The sequence below is a fragment of the Hyperolius riggenbachi genome, chromosome 7, assembly GCF_040937935.1.
Source record: "Hyperolius riggenbachi isolate aHypRig1 chromosome 7, aHypRig1.pri, whole genome shotgun sequence".
Lineage (NCBI taxonomy): Eukaryota > Metazoa > Chordata > Amphibia > Anura > Hyperoliidae > Hyperolius > Hyperolius riggenbachi.
In genome coordinates, this window is record NC_090652.1 from 285,779,862 (window position 1) to 285,798,966 (window position 19,105).

The window sequence follows — 19,105 nt, forward strand, 5'->3', positions numbered from 1 at the left end:
CGGACTGTATCCGAGCAACACTGCCCTCTGCAGACATCTAGCTCTACATGCTTTGTTTACTGTCAGGTGACAGCAGCTGCAGGGGGGCTTGTTGTATGCTAGTCTGGCACATACGTTTACATCAGCTGAGTGCAAACTAAAGCCTATAGAATATTGGTAATGACATTACTGATATTCCTGTATTACAACAAAGCTTTTGTCTGGTTTTTTTGTTTGTTTGTTTTTTTGTTTTTCCAGCACTTCTTCCTGCTACACAACACTAGGATGGGAGGCTAGGGCTAGGCAATAGGAAGAATATTGGGATTGTTAGGATACACTAGGATGGGTGGTTAGGACTAGGTGATAGGGGTGAGATTGGGATTGCAAATTTACACTAGGAAGGGAGGCTAGGGGTACGTGATAGGAATTGTAAGATTACACTAGGATGGGAGATTATGGCTAGGTGATGGGAGTGATAGTGGCATTGTAAGATTACACTAGGATGGGAGATTATGGCTAGGTAATAGGAGTGATAGTGGCATTGTAAGATTACACTAGGATGGGAGATTATGGCTAGGTGATGGGAGTGATAGTGGCATTGTAAGATTACACTAGGATGGGAGATTATGGCTAGGTGATGGGAGTGATAGTGGCATTGTAAGATTACACTAGGATGGGAGATTATGGCTAGGTGATGGGAGTGATAGTGGCATTGTAAGATTACACTAGGATGGGAGATTATGGCTAGGTGATGGGAGTGATAGTGGCATTGTAAGATTACACTAGGATGGGAGATTATGGCTAGGTGATGGGAGTGATAGTGGCATTGTAAGATTACACTAGGATGGGAGATTATGGCTAGGTGATGGGAGTGATAGTGGCATTGTAAGATTACACTAGGATGGGAGATTATGGCTAGGTGATGGGAGTGATAGTGGCATTGTAAGATTACACTAGGATGGGAGATTATGGCTAGGTGATGGGAGTGATAGTGGCATTGTAAGATTACACCAGGATGGGAGATTATGGCTAGGTGATGGGAGTGATAGTGGCATTGTAAGATTACACTAGGATGGGAGATTATGGCTAGGTGATGGAGTGATAGTGGCATTGTAAGATTACACTAGGATGGGAGATTATGGCTAGGTGATGGAGTGATAGTGGCATTGTAAGATTACACTAGGATGGGAGATTATGGCTAGGTGATGGGAGTGATAGTGGCATTGTAAGATTACGCTAGGATGCGAGATTATGGCTAGGTGATGGGAGTGATAGTGGCATTGTAAGGTTACGCTAGGATGGGAGATTATGGCTAGGTGATGGAGTGATAGTGGCATTGTAAGATTACACTAGTGTCACGGGCTGTGCAGACAGATTGCTGAAGTCTGCACAGACAAGCAGATAACCACGTTTGCAGTAATGTACTGAAGACCAGACATGGGTAAAGTGAAATAATAATTGTTTATTTAAGGTTAGTGCACTATTTACAAATGAAACACTGCACACATGAACGGAACCACAAATCCCAGCAAGCCCCACACCACAACACCAGCAATAACAATCCTAACTGACTGACTAACTATAAACAGGTGAACAATGAGCACAAATATATACAGCAATATACAGGGATACGTGGTACAGGAATCAGCAAGCAAGTAGCAAGGTCATAAAGCATAGCAGAGTCAAACCAGGAAAATCAGATGAACAGATCAGAACAGGTAACAGGTACAGAAGGTGTCCAGATATCAGCAACACAAGAACTCAATAATCTGGCACCAGATTGAAGCACAACCTGGCCTTAAATAGGCAGTCCAATCTGTCAGGTGACTTGATCTGCATATTCCATGGAACTCAATGTAACACCCGCAGGTGAACTGAAGAACTGCAGCAACTGTCCAAAGACTGGAAGGGGGCCATCTGCTGGTGGACAGCGGATGTCCATAACAGTTCATGCAAGTGCTGCCACCAGCAGGAGAACAGAGGAAATGCTCGTGACAACTAGGATGGGAGATTATGGCTAGGTGATGGGAGTGATAGTGGCATTGTAAGATTACACTAGGTTGCGAGATTATGGCTAGGTGATAGTAGTGATATTGGCATTGTAAGATTACACTAGGATGGGAGATTATGGCTAGGTGATAGTAGTGATATTGGCATTGTAAGATTACACTAGGATGGGAGATTATGGCTAGGTGATGGGAGTGATAGTGGCATTGTAAGATTACACTAGGATGGGAGATTATGGCTAGGTGATGGGAGTGATAGTGGCATTGTAAGGTTACACTAGGATGGGAGATTATGGCTAGGTGATGGGAGTGATAGTGGCATTGTAAGATTACACTAGGATGCGAGATTATGGCTAGGTGATGGGAGTGATAGTGGCATTGTAAGATTACACTAGGATGGGAGATTATGGCTAGGTGATGGGAGTGATAGTGGCATTGTAAGATTACACTAGGATGCGAGATTATGGCTAGGTGATGGGAGTGATAGTGGCATTGTAAGATTACACTAGGATGGGAGATTATGGCTTGGTGATGGGAGTGATAGTGGCATTGTAAGATTACACTAGGATGGGAGATTATGGCTAGGTGATGGGAGTGATAGTGGCATTGTAAGGTTACGCTAGGATGGGAGATTATGGCTAGGTGATGGGAGTGATAGTGGCATTGTAAGGTTACACTAGGATGGGAGATTATGGCTAGGTGATGGGAGTGATAGTGGCATTGTAAGATTACACTAGGATGCGAGATTATGGCTAGGTGATGGGAGTGATAGTGGCATTGTAAGATTACACTAGGATGGGAGATTATGGCTAGGTGATGGGAGTGATAGTGGCATTGTAAGGTTACACTAGGATGGGAGATTATGGCTAGGTGATGGGAGTGATAGTGGCATTGTAAGATTACACTAGGATGGGAGATTATGGCTAGGTGATAGGAGTGATAGTGGCATTGTAAGATTACACTAGGATGGGAGATTATGGCTAGGTGATGGGAGTGATAGTGGCATTGTAAGGTTACACTAGGATGGGAGATTATGGCTAGGTGATGGGAGTGATAGTGGCATTGTAAGATTACACTAGGATGGGAGATTATGGCTAGGTGATGGGAGTGATAGTGGCATTGTAAGATTACACTAGGATGGGAGATTATGGCTAGGTGATGGGAGTGATAGTGGCATTGTAATATTACACTAGGATGGGAGATTATGGCTAGGTGATGGGAGTGATAGTGGCATTGTAAGGTTACACTAGGATGGGAGATTAGGGCTAGGTGATGGGAGTGATAGTGGCATTGTAAGATTACACTAGGATGGGAGATTATGGCTAGGTGATGGGAGTGATAGTGGCATTGTAAGATTACACTAGGATGGGAGATTATGGCTAGGTGATGGGAGTGATAGTGGCATTGTAAGATTACACTAGGATGGGAGATTATGGCTAGGTGATGGGAGTGATAGTGGCATTGTAAGGTTACACTAGGATGGGAGATTAGGGCTAGGTAATAGGGTAGGAGTGATATTGGGATTGTAAGGTTACACTAGGATGGGAGATTAAGGCTAGTTGATAGGGTAGGAGTGATATTGGGATTGCAAGGTTACACACTAGGATGAGTGGTTAGGGCTAGGCAATAGGAAGGAGGTTGGATTGTAATGTAACTCTAGGATTTTAGGTTAAGGCTATGTGATAGAAAGGGGATTGAGATTGTAAGGTTACATTAGGATGGGAGGTTAATTTAGCAGCTGTGCTTTAACAATCCCAATCTTGCCCCTATCACCTAGCTCTAAACTCCCTTCCTACTGTAAATTTACAATCCCAATTCTTCTTCCTAATGCCTAGCCCTAACCTCCCATTTTAGTGTAACCTTACAATCCTAATCCCCTTCCTATTGCCTAGCCCTCACCTCCCATCTTAGTGTAACTTTACAATCCCAATCCCCTTCCTATTGCCTAGCCCTAACCACCCATCCTAGTGTAACCTTACAATCCCAATCCCCTTCCTATTGCCTAGCCCTAACCACCCATTCTAGTGTAACCTTACAATCCCAATCCCCTTCCTATTGCCTAGCCCTAACCACCCATTCTAGTGTAACCTTACAATCCCAATCCCCTTCCTATTGCCTAGCCCTAACCACCCATACTAGTGTGACATTACAATCCTAATCCCCTTCCTATTGCCTAGCCCTCACCTCCCATCTTAGTGTAACCTTACAATCCCAATCCCCTTCCTATTGCCTAGCCCTAACCACCCATTCTAGTGTAACCTTACAATCCCAATCCCCTTCCTATTGCCTAGCCCTAACCACCCATCCTAGTGTGACATTACAATCCTAATCCCCTTCCTATTGCCTAGCCCTAACCTCCCATTTTAGTTTATCCTTACAACCCCAGTCCCCTTCCTATTGCCTAGCCCTAACCTCCCATCCTAGTGTAACCTTACAATCCCAATCCCCTTCCTATTGCCTAGCCCTAACCTCCCATCTTAGTGTAACCTTACAATCCTAATCCCCTTCCTATTGCCTAGCCCTAACCTCCCATCTTAGTGTAACCTTACAATCCCAATCCCCTTCCTATTGCCTAGCCCTAACCTCCCATCCTAGTGTAACCTTACAATCCCAATCCCCTTCCTATTGCCTAGCCCTAACATCCGATCTTAGTGTAACCTTACAATCCTAATCCCCTTCCTATTGCCTAGCCCTAACCTCCCATTCTAGTGTAACCTTACAATTCTAATCACCTTCCTATTGCCTAGCCCTAACCACCCATTCTAGTATAACCTTACAATCCCAATCCCCTTCCTATTGCCTAGCCCTAACCACCCATACTAGTGTGACATTACAATCCTAATCCCCTTCCTATTGCCTAGCCCTAACCTCCCATTTTAGTTTATCCTTACAATCCTAATCACCTTCCTATTGCCTAGCCCTAACCTCAGATATGTTATCAGATTGTTTTTCAGATTTTCATTCTTATTGTATTAAAAATAGAGAAGCTTGTGGACCCAAATGATCATGAATGATCGCATTATTGATAGTTTCCTTAAATAACTGGTCTATTGGCATGGCAGATTTTTACACAGATACGATCACAACTAATTTCAATATTGGGAATAGTTTGGATTCTATCAATTAGATACAATCTTTTCTTTGGCTCTAAATGATCCTATTAAAAAAGTGTGATTTATTAAAAATTGCACCTTTAATTAGCACCTTTAGTGCTTCCTTGTTGAAATTGTTGATAGTTTTTTTTGCAGAGAGGATACGCAGTATTGTTGCAGTTCCACATATTTATCATTCTTCCAAAGAAGTCTATTGTAAAAAGACTTATTGGCTTCCCGGCTTCTAGCCTTGTCCTGCAGTATTTACAACGGAAGTGGGAAAAGTAATGCCAAAGATATAACTACAAGTTTGGCGAATTATAGTGACAGGGCAAGACTCTGATGTCATAAATTAGAAGAGTGAACAAACAGACTTTGTTTCAGCGAAAATAAATTCTATGCAAACCAAAAAATATAAATATCAGAAAAAGTTAAATATTAGAAAGAATTTGTTTTGGCGACAAATAAAAACAACTAGTACAGTAATCTAAATTGAGACAGCTATAATTTTACTTTTGACGTTGATTATTATTAACTATTGCCCATTCATAGCGTTTTAATAAGGTATGAATACCTAATTAGAATCATATAGTAATGATGCTTCCATTAAAGGACACCCAAAGCGAAAATAAACGAATGAAATAAACGATTGTATCTATCTTCCTTCTCCTAAAAATGACTTTTTACGATATTCCACAGTTTTACTTTATGTTTAAATCTACTTTTTAGGTTTTAACTGTTTTATTGTTTTTGCTCAATGACACATTCATTGAAGTATGCCAGAGCTAAAATCTATGAACTATTGTCCCTTTTTATCTCTTTCCTGCTCTCAGAAGCGATTTTCTGTTAGGAAAGAGTTTTATAGTTGGAATTTCTTATCAGTGATGGTCACACTGTAGTCACTTCCTGTCTGAGTCAGCCACTTACATACCTGATATTTAACTCTTTCAGGCAGAGAAAGAAAAAAAGGAACACAGCATAGTTATTAGTGTGCTTGGCACTGTACATACCCATGTCTGTCTCATCACGTCACATGTCACTTCGGGTATCCTTTAAGAGGGACGATGTTGCATGTAGATGCCATAAGGGTGTTTGTCTAACACTGACCAGGTGTGTCACTCAAGAGTCCACTTACCACTGTGAATCTACTATCTGTATCCTCAGTATATCATCCTCCTCATGCTACTCAGGGATGCGTATTCAGATTTCGTGGAATTGACATTTCTGATCGAAATTTGGTATTTCAGATTGGAATCCGGAAAAAGGAAATCAAATTTATGCAGAAATCGGATCAACTTTAATTCTGTAGTTTTAGCTCAACCACACAGCTCAGAAGCATTGGACCAATCAGAGAATGCAATTTTTGTTTTGTGAAAATTGGATTAGCACGGTAATTTCAGACCAATCACAAGACTCTGATACTACCGAGTGTTCTTGAGTCTTGTGAATGGCCTTAAATTTTCCTGGAATTCCGATTACTGCTGTAAAATGCTGCATTCTCAGAACTGGAGCAAGCCAATCATATTTAGCCAATCAAAGGAGGTAAAAAGTGACAAAAAAACCCTTTAAAATCGTAAAAATTGGAAAATTTAAAAAAATTGGCAAAAATCTTAATTTGCGTGTAATCTGAAATCGGCATTTCCCACCATCCCTAATGTTACCAAATTCTAATTCTGTATTCTTTTTAATTCCAGACTCAGAGGAGCAAGTCCTGTACGTGGCCAATGACACTGAAGTCCTGGCTTTTAGGTACCCATTTGGCTACAATGTGGAACACCAGCAGATATCCCGCATTGCCCACAATTCTAGGATCACCGGGATGGACACCTACCTCCAGGGCAACATGATCATATGGAGCACTCAATTCAACCCCGGAGGAATGTTCTATAACACCTTCCATGGCAGAGCAGGCAAAGAAACCAAGAGTGGACTGATAGTGAGTTGTGGAGTTAAGACTTTGGGTTATTATAATGCATAAGGTACCAATATTCAATTAACTTTCCTCAGAGATGTTTTCAAACCTTCTCAATGAAATATCACTACAGCTGACAGCAAGCAGAAAGGTAATCAAATGGGTTTTCCCAGATTTAGGGTGACCATTTATGATTATACAATTTTACCAAATGTAAAATAAGGGACTAACTAAATTATCCATTCAAAAAGAAAATATTCACTTGGTTTACCCCTCTACTACATACATTTGGTAAGGTTGTACAATTCAGATTGTATTATTGATGTGCACCTTTAGTTTGTGACAGAGGCGCTCTACCTGGTTCATGACCTGATTTTGCACCCTCCAAAAATCGTTTACGTGAAGAAGCGGGACTGTTACCCGTGAAACGCGTTGCACTTTTGGAGTTACTAATAAATGTTACTTTAGACTGTAAATAACCTGTCCATTGTCAGGCCTTTTTTTCAGAAGGGAGGTGAGTCCACCCACTTCCCCCTTTTTGACAATTTTAACTAATTTTATTCTACTTGGCGCCTCTGTTATCATATTTCAATATTAACAGAGCACAGACTCAGATATGAGCACAGCCCTGTGCCCTGCTGTGTGAATGTTTTACTTTACCCTTCATTAGCGATGTTGGCTGTACTCATTATCTGTATCCAAACTGCTCTTAATCGATCCCGTTGTTGATCGGCAGCAGAAGATTAGACTTTTATGAAATAATTGTCAGATCCTGTCAGTCGGACGGTAAATTGCATTATGTGTACCCAGCATGATGTCCTACCATATTATTGTACTATATTGTGCGTAGCTGAGGGAGACCTTTCAGGAATCCCACCTTGAAAAACCTGGGTTTGCCCCTGCGCTGCCCTGTAAACGTTGCACCCGGTATGACTAAAATGGCACACCGGGTGCCCCCGAAGCAGTGCGCCGTTTTCGTTTACAGGGCTGCACATGCACTGCCTTGGGCTATGCTCGATGTAGCTTTGTGTGGCTATTAGTGCGCGCAAAACTACATTTTGGGCACTGAGTGGCTTTTCACTTCGGTCTAATACTTGGCGACGGTTAGTGAATCAAGCCCCTAGTGTGTTATCCAGTCCTGAAGAAACTGAAAAAAAAAATCAGTCAAGCACTAATTCTTGTGTGTAATGAAAGAGAACCTGATGATGATGTTTTCATCCTGAAGTGTCCTGAGTTCAAGAGGCCCCGTGACATAGCTGTGGATTGGATCGCGGGAAACATCTACTGGACGGATCACTCCCGGATGCACTGGTTCAGCTATTACACCACGCACTGGACAAGCCTTAGATATTCCATAAATGTTGGACAAATCAATGGACCCAACTGTACCCGGCTGCTCACCAATATTGCTGGGGAACCCTATGCAATTGCTGTCAATCCCAAAAAAGGGTAAGTCCGCTCTGATCTAAGCCCATTGTGTCAAATACAAATTTTTACAAGTGAAATCCTAAAGAGACTTTATGGCCAAATCATGGAAACCTAAGTGCATGTAAACCTTGCTTGTTTCTATAGTAGAACTGTTCACTTTCTGGTTTTAGTAGAATTTCATTTTTTTGAGGAATGGCCAGTTGCATAAATACAAGTCACGTGATGACCCCATTGGCCAAGACTCGCTGTCAGCCAGTGGTTATCCCAAGGCCGGCTTTATACTTTTTGTGCTCCTGGGTCAAGTATGTTGTGGCTCCCCTTTTGTGTGCAGTAGTCCCTCCCATTCCATGTGCAGCCCCCTCTTCCATGTGTATCATCCATGTATAGTAGTCCCTTGAGTATCAGTTTTTTTTTGTTGCTCTCCATCTTCAGCATCCTCTTTCATATGTTGCAGCCCCTCTTTTATGTCCAGGTGACCCCTTGGGCTCCAGCCGCCCAAGGCCAAGACCTTTGTGGCCTTTCCAGAAAGCAGTCCCTAGGCCTGAGCCCCCAATTACAGTGTAGTCACCATCAGGGGTCTAACTGCACCATACCAGGAGCATGATCCTGTCAGCTAATGCAGGGATAAAAGCAGAGCGGCCGGCAGTGGAGCGTTATACATTACCTACTTCAGGTGGCAGGACTGGTGTTCCTTACCTTTGTCCCCCAGTGATGGTGGGTGTCATGGGGGCTTTCGTTATGCCCCTGGCCACCATGACTTCCCCATCCATAACAAGTGTGCCCAAAACAATATCTGCTCTGAAGGCAGGAAGACCTAAAGGAAGGAGAGTAGGTAAGAAGAAAGGGCCCCTATAGCCATGGGCCCCCTTGTGCCTGCAGACCTCCATACACCTCTCACCTCAGGTTCTCTTTAAAGGGAACTTGAACTGGCAGCTGACCCTAATTGGCAGCAGATGGGACACAGAGCCATGTCCTCTGCCTAATGACATGGCTCTGTGTCGCTCTATGCCCCCCCCCCCCCACTGCTGCATCATAGCCCCCAGAGTTTTGCCACAAGATTTGTCATCAACTCAGAGGTAAACACAGGGGAGAGGAATTCCCTGTTTAAAAAACCCACAGGGGTGTTCCTGCAGGGTTTCCTGAGCTGCCATTGGGCAACTCTACCTCCATGGCCACGCCCCCTGCTGCTCTCCTGCCTCCCTGCACACTATGAGAGACACACAGGGCCAGATTGATCAAGAGTGTTTGAGACAAAATATTGGTAGGTTTTTAGAAAATCATGCAGAACTGTCTCAGGCATCTTAAGAAATCATTCAATAGTGCAGATTCCTTCTAAAACTGTTGTAAAATAGGAGGAGCTAGGAATGTCTCTCAGACAGTGCAGTGTGTGAGGGGAATTGCTGTTGCTGAGGTAACCAACACACCTGCTGTATTGATAGCAGCTGGCTCTGAGGAGGAATTCAGCAGAGGGGAGGAGCACATCACAGATCATGAGTAGCCTGCACTCTGCAATCATGTTTAGCTTGTAGTTCTACATCTGTAGAACTGCTATAAAGCACTTCTTAATCTGTGCCAGTTTAGGGATGGATTTGCACTTTTCTTAACTGTAGTGCAGCTCTAGAAATTAATGCTAAATTGCCACTATTACCTAGGATTTAAGAAGGTTCTTATTATCATGCAGAACTGTTCTCCCTGCTGGTTAGACCAGATTAAGAAGAAAAAAATGTTGGTAATGCGTTGATAAATCTCGCCCACAGTCTCTCAGTGTAGCTATATGACCCACAGGTCATGAAAGTGGGCCATTGTGGACCATAGAAGCGGCGGGGAGCTGCGGTTTTTGTGGCTACCTGGTCCGCTCAGCCCCGTGTATCAGGTAGCCTGCTTTTTTTTGCATTTTTTGAGCCCACCTCGGGCTCTCTTTAAGGACAATGCATTTTGCTTGAGATAAAATTGCTTTCCTCTCAGAGCATGTATTAAATGGGCACGCATTCTGTTATGTATTTATTGCTATAGTATTTATCATAAGAATGCACACTATTATAATATGGCCTAGTTTCACGTAGTATAAAAATACACCACAGGCATTCAGGAAGCAGCTAATGGTCTGTCTTGTGTTGCTGTAACATCTCACGAGGTGTCTTCTTTATGTTATCATTTCCTCTACACTTCTTTTCCCCTTTCTCCAATGTCAGCATGATGTACTGGACGGTCATCGGCGATCGCTCGCACATTGAAGAGGCGGGGATGGATGGCACTTTGAGAAGAATTTTAGTGCAAAAAAACCTGCAGCGGCCCACAGGTACCTGAAGTATTATAGCTGTTACATTCGGTATAAGTTTAATCCATCTCCCGGGATCGCTGCTTTCAGATAGTATCAGCCTTAGAACAGGAAGGATGTTGCCCACACTTTACACTTCCTACATCAGGGTAATAATGTCATTCTTGCAAAGGCCATACTGTGACAAGAAGCGGATGGGTTTTTTATTTACTAAAATGCTGGAAGGGATGTCAAGAGCAGCACAATACTGCAAACAGTTGGGCAAGATTTTGAGATCAGCACAGAACAGAACATAACAGAACTGCTTAGATTTACTATATGATTGCGGTATGGGCAGTGTGGAAACGGAGTATATTTGTCCATTGTTTATATTTGTCCATTGTAGAACCTTACATACTCCTAGGAGTTCTGGTTCACCATGAGCTTGCTGGGCAATCTGTAAATCCGGGTGTTTAAGTCTTACCCTATAGCATACCTCCCAACTTTTTGAGATGAGAAAGAGGGACACTTAAGCTACACCCCTGCCACACCCCTGATCACACCCCCGTCACAACCCTAGTCACGCATATGATAAAGATTTCATAAGAAAAATATGTTGTTTTATAATTCAAACCACACTGGTCCTTTATATCCTGGTTAATTTTCCTTAATTTTAACATTGTAAAATTAGTAATGTATCAAATTAACGGATGGGAATAAAGTTTAGAGTCAATCAAATACATTCTTAGTAGAGAAATATATATATATATATATATATATATATATATATTTACATAGAAAGAGGGACAAAGTCCTGAAAGAGGGACAAATAAGGAGGAAAGAGGGACAGGGCTCCCAAAGAGGGACTGTCCCTCTGAAAGAGGGACAGTTGGGAGCTATGCACTATAGAGCCACATTAATCCATGCCATGCACTGATGAGGATCAAAAATGGAGGAGGAGAGATCCGTAGTGTTATACCATTTTATTAAAAAATCGGGCAATTTAAAATGCACTTACTGAGGTCAGAAAGTGATGCACTTGTAAATGGGCATAAGCCCTAGACATGTCCGCAGAGGGCAGGCTTTCTGCCGCCGTGGCCTTCAGCGGTGGTGGTCCTTCTGATGGAGTTGGGATGCAAGCTGTAGCCCCTGCCGGACTTCCATGTGCCAATGATGTCACTACGCATTTCAGCATATCCACACCCTCGTCAGGTGACAGTCGTTGGCACACACACGGTAGGAATGATATTGTGGAGGATAGTTGTCAGGGCAACACACTAGAGCAGAGGATCAACTAATCTAAAAACAGTCTGTATGTTTAGCTTACAAGGACAACAAAGGATGATTTGCATATTTCAGCAGTGATGCATTGTGGGAGACATCTCAGAGCTCACTCAACCTGAATAATCACAAATACTTTCTGTTTTAAGAAGGCAAACTTTTGTTTTCCATAGCATTTTAGTAAGAGGGATTTTTTTGGTCCTTTGTAGCCCCTTACACACTCCTGGGAGTTCTGGTTCACCATGAGCTTGCTGGGTACTCTGTAATACCCAATATACAGCGATAGATAAAGATAGGAAGTGTTTCTGCTGAATCCAGGAAAATGACCATAAAACTGGGTATCCTGAATAATTACCATAACCACATTCTACTACATGTAATAAGTAGGGCCTCTTTAACCCTCCTGGCGGTTTGCTTAAAAAACCGCCAGGGGGCAGCAAATCCGTTTGTTTTTTTTTTTAATTTTTTCTTTTTCATGTAGCGAGACAAGGTCTCGCTACATGATAGCCGCTGCTCAGCGGCATCCCCCCAGCCCCTCCAATCGCCGGAGATCCCGTTCAAAGAACGGGATCTCCTGGAGGGCTTCCCCCGTCGCCATGGCGACCGGGTGGGATGACGTCACCGACGTCATCGACGCTGTGACGTCATAGGGCAGTGTTTCTCAACATTTCATTGGTATGTACCCCTTTTAAAACCCTGTACTCACCAAGTACCCCCTAGTGTAGTAAACATTATCGCAAGTACCCCTCGACAAATATATATTTAATCATAGTACATGATAATTGGTTTTAAACAATTACAAGCATTTACTATTGCTTTTAACTAAAATGCTAATTTGGTGCTGTTTAAATAACATTTATCAACTTCTAAAACTCTAAATTTGTTGTTCTTAGGCAAGTATGTCAAGTCCGAGTACCCCCTGGGACCATCAGAAGTACCCCCTGGGGTACGCGTACCACATGTTGAGAACCTAGGTCATAGGGGACTCCGATCCACCCCACAGCGCTGCCTGGCACTGATTGGCCAGGCAGCGCACGGGGTCGGGGGGAGGGGGCGGCCGCGGCGCGACGAATAGCGGCGGATCGGATTGAACACGCAGCTAGCAAAGTGCTAGCTGCATGTAGCAAAAAAAAAATAATGCAAATCGGCCCAGCGGGGCCTGAGCGGTGCCTTCCGGCGGCATAGCACGGGCTTACCGCCAGGGAGGTTAAGTGAGAAAATATAAACATTTATTCAAATTAGCATACAAAAATTCTTCACTGTCTATATGCAATATAAAAATAAAAAGTTCACAGGTATCCTGATAGCATTGGGCCAAAATTCCAGATTTTTTAAAATTGTATTTTGATTAAAAAAAAAAGAAAAGAAAATAACGGTATCCATTGCGCTTCTATTTTTATATAATTCCATTGTTCTTTGAGTGAGGAAAGGGTTGTTTGAGGTTATCAGCAGGAAGAAAACGAAGACAAACAGTAAGGCTGGGTCCACACATAACATAACATGAAAGGCCGCGTTTTACGTCATGTTTCATTTTATGTTTTGTGCGTTTTTGCTGCGTTTTTACTGCACTTGTGTTAGCATTTTTATATCGCAAATGCCTTTTTTCAAGCGTTTTGTGTGTGTTTTAATGTGTTTGCGGTGCGCATATACAAAATGCATATGCGTTTTGTATGCGTTTTTCATGCATTTTTATTTTGCGTTTCATGCAAATCACTAGGAAGACGACAGGAAGCGGAAATACATCATAAAACAATTTTTTTTTTACCAAAAACGCATAGAAAAACACATGTAAAACGCATACCATTGCGTTTCCAATGACTTTCATTACGTGCGTTTTTGCTGCATTTTTGAAGAATATGTAACAAAAGCAGCGTTTTTGAAAATGCACACATCGTTTTTGATATGCACATTTTTTCCTGCAGCCCATAGACCTCCACTAGTGGCAAAAACACAGCGTTTTCCACAACGATAGTGTTTCTGCTAAGTGTGCACCTAGCCTAAGAGCTTTTAATACCTGCAGCGCCACCTAGCCTATTAACCATTGTGCTAATCAGTTCTACAAGACTACAAAGGTGCACGCCTAAGGCTAGACTAGGTTAAACCACGGACGTTCCTACAAGGACTATTGCCTGTAAACATTGGTATTTGATCCCTTTGGTTATATTTCCTGCTGGGTGACAGAGATGGGACAAGGTTCTTCAGCACCCAAGGCTGAGACTCCAAAGTGCGCCCCCCATCCCTCCCACCCCAGCCGTCACACACTGATTGCTATTAGACTAAGAGGTGCCACGGGGCCCACAACCTCCCCAACACCTTAATCTCTAGTTATCTGGCTTGCAGTCACTGTCATGTATCCTCTTTTCTTATTTCTTTCTGCTTCAAACACAATTGGGAATGACAGCTGAATGAATTGTGCGCCCCCTCCTACACTGCGCCCTGAGGCTGGAACCTCTCCAGCCTTTGCCTCGGCCCGGCCCTGCTGGGTGATGTACAGATGCGTTACTATATAGCATTATTTTGCTATAGAGGAACGCGGAGGGGCAATGCCTTGACACATAGCAAAGCGGGAGGGGTAAGGAGCTGAACAGGTTGGATCTATCGTTGATGCTCGGCAGAGGCAGCTACCACTAACCACCTCGACCAAGAACCATCTAGGGCAGGCGCACACAGGATGAAAATGTGCCCAAAGGATAATAAAATGAATTAAAATCTTTAACATAAATAAGGTTTGAGGTGGCTTACCTCAATGAATTCCTACATAAATAAATAATCTTTAACAGCACTGGCAACACATTTCATGGGTCTCTGCCCACTTTCTCGGGCTAAATCAAGTGCCACGCTATGTTCTGAGCCAGGAATAATGCGCCTATTCCTGGCTTTGAATATAGCTTGGCACTTGATTTGGCCTGAGGAAGTAGGAGGAGACCCACGAAAAGCGCTGCCAGTGCTACTAAAGATTATTCATTTATGTATGAATTTGTCTTTATTGAGGTAAGTGTTATGATCGCTTCTGCAGCAGGTACTGCTCGCAGTAGTAGTGCTGCAGCTCAGGCAGTTCTGATCTCTTTCCATGCAAGCTGCATAGCTTTGTCTGCCTTTTCTTGCTGTCAGCTTGCGATTAATTATCATTCACCTGTGTGGGAATCTGCATGTCTGCTCCCATTGGATGACCTCAGTATAAAGATCTGCTTCCTGCAGGGCTCCTTGGGCTATCATAGCTTCAGTTAAGCCTGTCTTGCTGTTGCTTTAGTCCCGGATCGTGTTTCTTGTTCTAAAGACACTTTGCTGGTCTTGCATCATATATTGGTTCATTGCCAATATATATGCATACCAGCACGTTTATTATTTTCCTTGTATTCGTGTTACGTTGATACATCAGTGACGCTGATATATACGTACACGAACTGTTTATATCCTGTGTTCAGTTAGTCAGCTTTCCAGCACGTTTTGGTAGTTTGCGCGTATCGTGATCACCCGTGCTGAGTTAGTTATCCTGCTCCTGGTTCTGTTTGTGGATTGCGTTCATCTCTGCGAAGAGATAACGAATCCTTCTGAATCCTGTCCTGTTACTGTTTGTGGATTGCGTTCATCTCTGCGAAGAGATAGCGAATCCTTCTGAGTCCTGTTCCCTGTATTGCTCCAGTCCTAGTCAGTGTTCCTGCTTATGTCATATATCGGTTCATTGCCGATATATACATATGTTAGTCAGACGTTACAAATAGTTTCATTGATAGCTGTAATTGTAATACGCTAGGAAAACATACTTATTGTATATTTATTTGTGTTACGTTCATCTATCTTGATCCTGCTATTTCCTGACTATCCTGTCCTGTCTTTGTGAGGCACGCCATCGCTGCAAACGCATTGGCTGCCTCATTCCAGTCTGTCTTGTTGTGGACGCTTGCTGTCACTAAGTAGTGGCTAGTTAAGCAAGCGTTCATTCTGTCTACCTGTCCTGATCTCCTCAGTTCTGGTTTATGCGCTCAGCGCTACTTTGCGCTGAGACGTTATCACGAAAGTATTGTTTGTGGCTGTTCGGATCTGCACCGGCTCTGTGCGCCACAATCTCCTATTGGAGTCAGTCCTCTCCTCCACTAAACTGGGGATATCCTGATTCCTTGTGCTGGTGTGTGTACCCCCTTCACGTCAGCTTATGTGTTGCATGCTGACTGTGGAGAATACACCACCAAGCCTAACAGTAAGCCACCCCAAACCTTATGTATTGTATAGATTTTAATTCATTTTATCATTTGGGCGCCTTTTCATCCTGTTTTTGCGTTTAATACCCGGTCTATCTCAGGGTAGGGGATACCCTTGGACCCTGTCTATGGGTCCCTAGGATCACCTTTTTCCCAGAAAGGTGTAACCATTATCGGATGACCGGGACCCTCCGAGTGGAGTTGGGTTTATTGATCTCCACTTGCCTGCAGTGGTTGGTTGCCCTGTTGCAACCTCCCTTTGTGAGTACCCTCTGTATACTATTTCTTATTTCATCTATTGAGTGTGACGTACTGCACCATTTGCGCTTCCTTTGTCTCTGTATTTTTTCCATTTAGGGTGACAGCTCACCCGCTCCTTTTCATCTAGGGCAGGGATGTCACACTCCAGACCTCAGTTGTCAAGGTCCTCACACATTTTTGACACAGCTCAAATTAATTGATGGAACTAAATCTAGAAAGTTGTGGTTCATCAGAATCAGAATCCGAATCAAGTTTATTTTGCCAAGCATTACTGGGTCATGCCCGGAATTGGGTTTGGCAAAAACAGAGAACTCACAAAAAGGCAACAACAAGACATTAAAAACAACCATGACAACTTATCAAGTAGAACATACTTCTCCATTTCTCAGTCCATTCTAAACATTGGCATGGATAAGGCACTCGAGGAGTGGAGCTAAACACCTGTTATTTAGGGTTTACAAAGCCTAACAGATTGCACTCCGGCACCAGGCAATTTTGGCACCTGCTAGCTTCGGAAGCTTGAGTGTCACCATAGGCGCCTATTGAAATATCTTCTTTGAGGGCTAATTTAGGAGCCTGTGGCTTCTAATAAATAGCCTGTACAGCACCCGCTATTTATTGGGTGCCGTGGGCGTCCAAATTATGCTTCATTGCCAATATTTCAATTGGCGTCTATGGCAGCACCTGAAAAAGTATGTGTTTTCTTTCCTTGCCATGATGAGGTGGCACTGCAATTGGCGGGTTAGGGCTTGTTGTCAGGTAGGTAGTTTGTGTGTGTTGGGGGTTAGGTGTTAGGTAGGTAGTTTGTTCGGGTGGGGTTAGGGTTAGGCGTCAAGTAGGTAGTTTGTCCAGGGAGATGTCAGGGTTAGGCGTCAGGTAGGTAGTTTGTGCCTGCGGTGTTTAGGGTTATGCGTCAGGTAGGTACTTTGTCCGGCGAGGGGGTTTAGGGTTAGATATCAGGTAGGTAGTGTGTGCAGGGGTGGGTTAGGGTTAGGCATCAGGGGGAGGGTTCTGTGTGAGAGTAGGATTAGGTTTAGCCATAGTTAAATATCGGTATTCAATACCAATATAAGTCTCCCGCGCTGCAGTCTGAGTGTGTGTCTTCGAAAGACGTCTCTATCGCTGGACGCTCTGCGTGTTGTCATTTGAAGATATTCAGGATGTCTGGCACCGAAGGGCGATACCTTCAAGAGATCCTCAGAACTTGGGTCTCGGTAAATGGGAATATTTCTTCATAGCTAGTAATAGTTATTGAGTCTCGGACTCCCGCGGTGCAAATGGGCCCGTCGCCGGCAGAACAGATAATCACCCGCCGGCTGAAATCACACAAAGTTTATGGAGTGGCAATTGTCTTTTCCAGCTGACATTGCTTTAAGGTTACTGGTGTCCTGTTGTGACAGCTGATTGATGTAGAGCACTGCAATCCACAAATTGGAAATAGGGGAGCTGTCACATTTGTCGCTGAGTAAAAGAAATATGCTTCCCCTGAATTACGCTTAATGGGGGTGCCAGTCGTTTTTTTCGGAGGATAAGTAAAGCCACCAATTTACATTTACATCTTTTAAAAAACACACTCCAGCCAAGTAAGGAACCTCTTTACTTACACATTGCCTCAGAAGTCAGGGGACATTTTCCATCTATGCCAGGCAGTGTATTTATCTGAATTATGTTTGTGTGCTAAGCACTTTTTTCACCGTATTTTGTCCACTTCAGCGATGGAGCATTTTGGTGATGCTACATCTCATTTGTGGTTGTCTATATGATGGTACTACATCACTAGGGGGTAACCAGGGCTGGTTCTACAAGATTTGCCCCCTGAAGCCATTTTTTTTCTTGCTGCCGCCCCCACTTGTAAATATTGCTAATATTTTGCTACAACTAAACCTAACTCTACTCTCACGCAGAACCCTCCCGCTCCTGATGCTTAACCCTAAAACCCCACTTACTGATGCCTAACCCTAAGACCGTACTTCCTGATGCCTAACCCTAAAACCCCCTTCCTTATGCATACACTTTTTTTCTTCTCAAAACAAAAATTTCGGTTAGACAGACCCAGCACTCTCAATTTATCAGTCGTCCAAATTTCTGCTTTTGGCACCCAATAGCTGATATTATGCAGTAGCGCCTATAGGGTGCCTAAATAGTCCATTTGCCACAGGCACCCAAATTACCTGCTTCCAGACTGCATACCTTTGGTCAAGGGTGCAAGAGCTTTGATTTATCATCGGGTAAAGCGGTTGATGTTTTTTGACAAACCAACACTTTTCTCCTGCTTTTAAGTTACTTATTTTCTTTTGTAAACTTTCCAGAAAAACACTTTGAGTTCTGACAATCATGGTGGGCTTTGTGATGATCCAGCAGACTTTATTTCAGATAAACCCATTATTAGGAAGGATGCCAGCATCGAGCTTCCCAACACAACGTTTCACGCCGTGCCATCTCACAACACAAACAGCTTGGGTTATATTATTAAAATTCGGAGCTCAGCGAATGTTCACAAGATCAAAAGAAGGATTCCTTCAGAACGCAGAAGTAAAACAAATGCAATTTGCTGCACCGCGGTACTTGGATGGCGCTAGCCGAGTCTAGACCATGGTGCATAACTTAGCGGCAAGGAGGTGACCTGCTGTGACTTGCAGTACATTCCTTGCTCCCTCTTCAGATTGATGTGGCTTGAATTAATTATTTTG

The 19,105-nt window shown here is 43.3% G+C and overlaps 1 protein-coding gene across 6 annotated transcripts in view; it reads left to right on the forward strand.

Moving 5' to 3' along the window:
* Positions 1 to 19,105, forward strand: part of LRP1B (LDL receptor related protein 1B) — a 2,031,260-nt gene that overhangs the window by 1,905,168 nt on the left and 106,987 nt on the right. For all 6 annotated transcript variants that reach the window (XM_068245873.1, XM_068245875.1, XM_068245874.1 and 3 more), the window contains 3 exons: positions 6,772 to 7,013; positions 8,215 to 8,438; positions 10,610 to 10,716. In XM_068245873.1, coding sequence (XP_068101974.1) covers positions 6,772 to 7,013; positions 8,215 to 8,438; positions 10,610 to 10,716 — 573 coding nt within the window. The remainder of the gene's footprint in view (positions 1 to 6,771; positions 7,014 to 8,214; positions 8,439 to 10,609; positions 10,717 to 19,105) is intronic.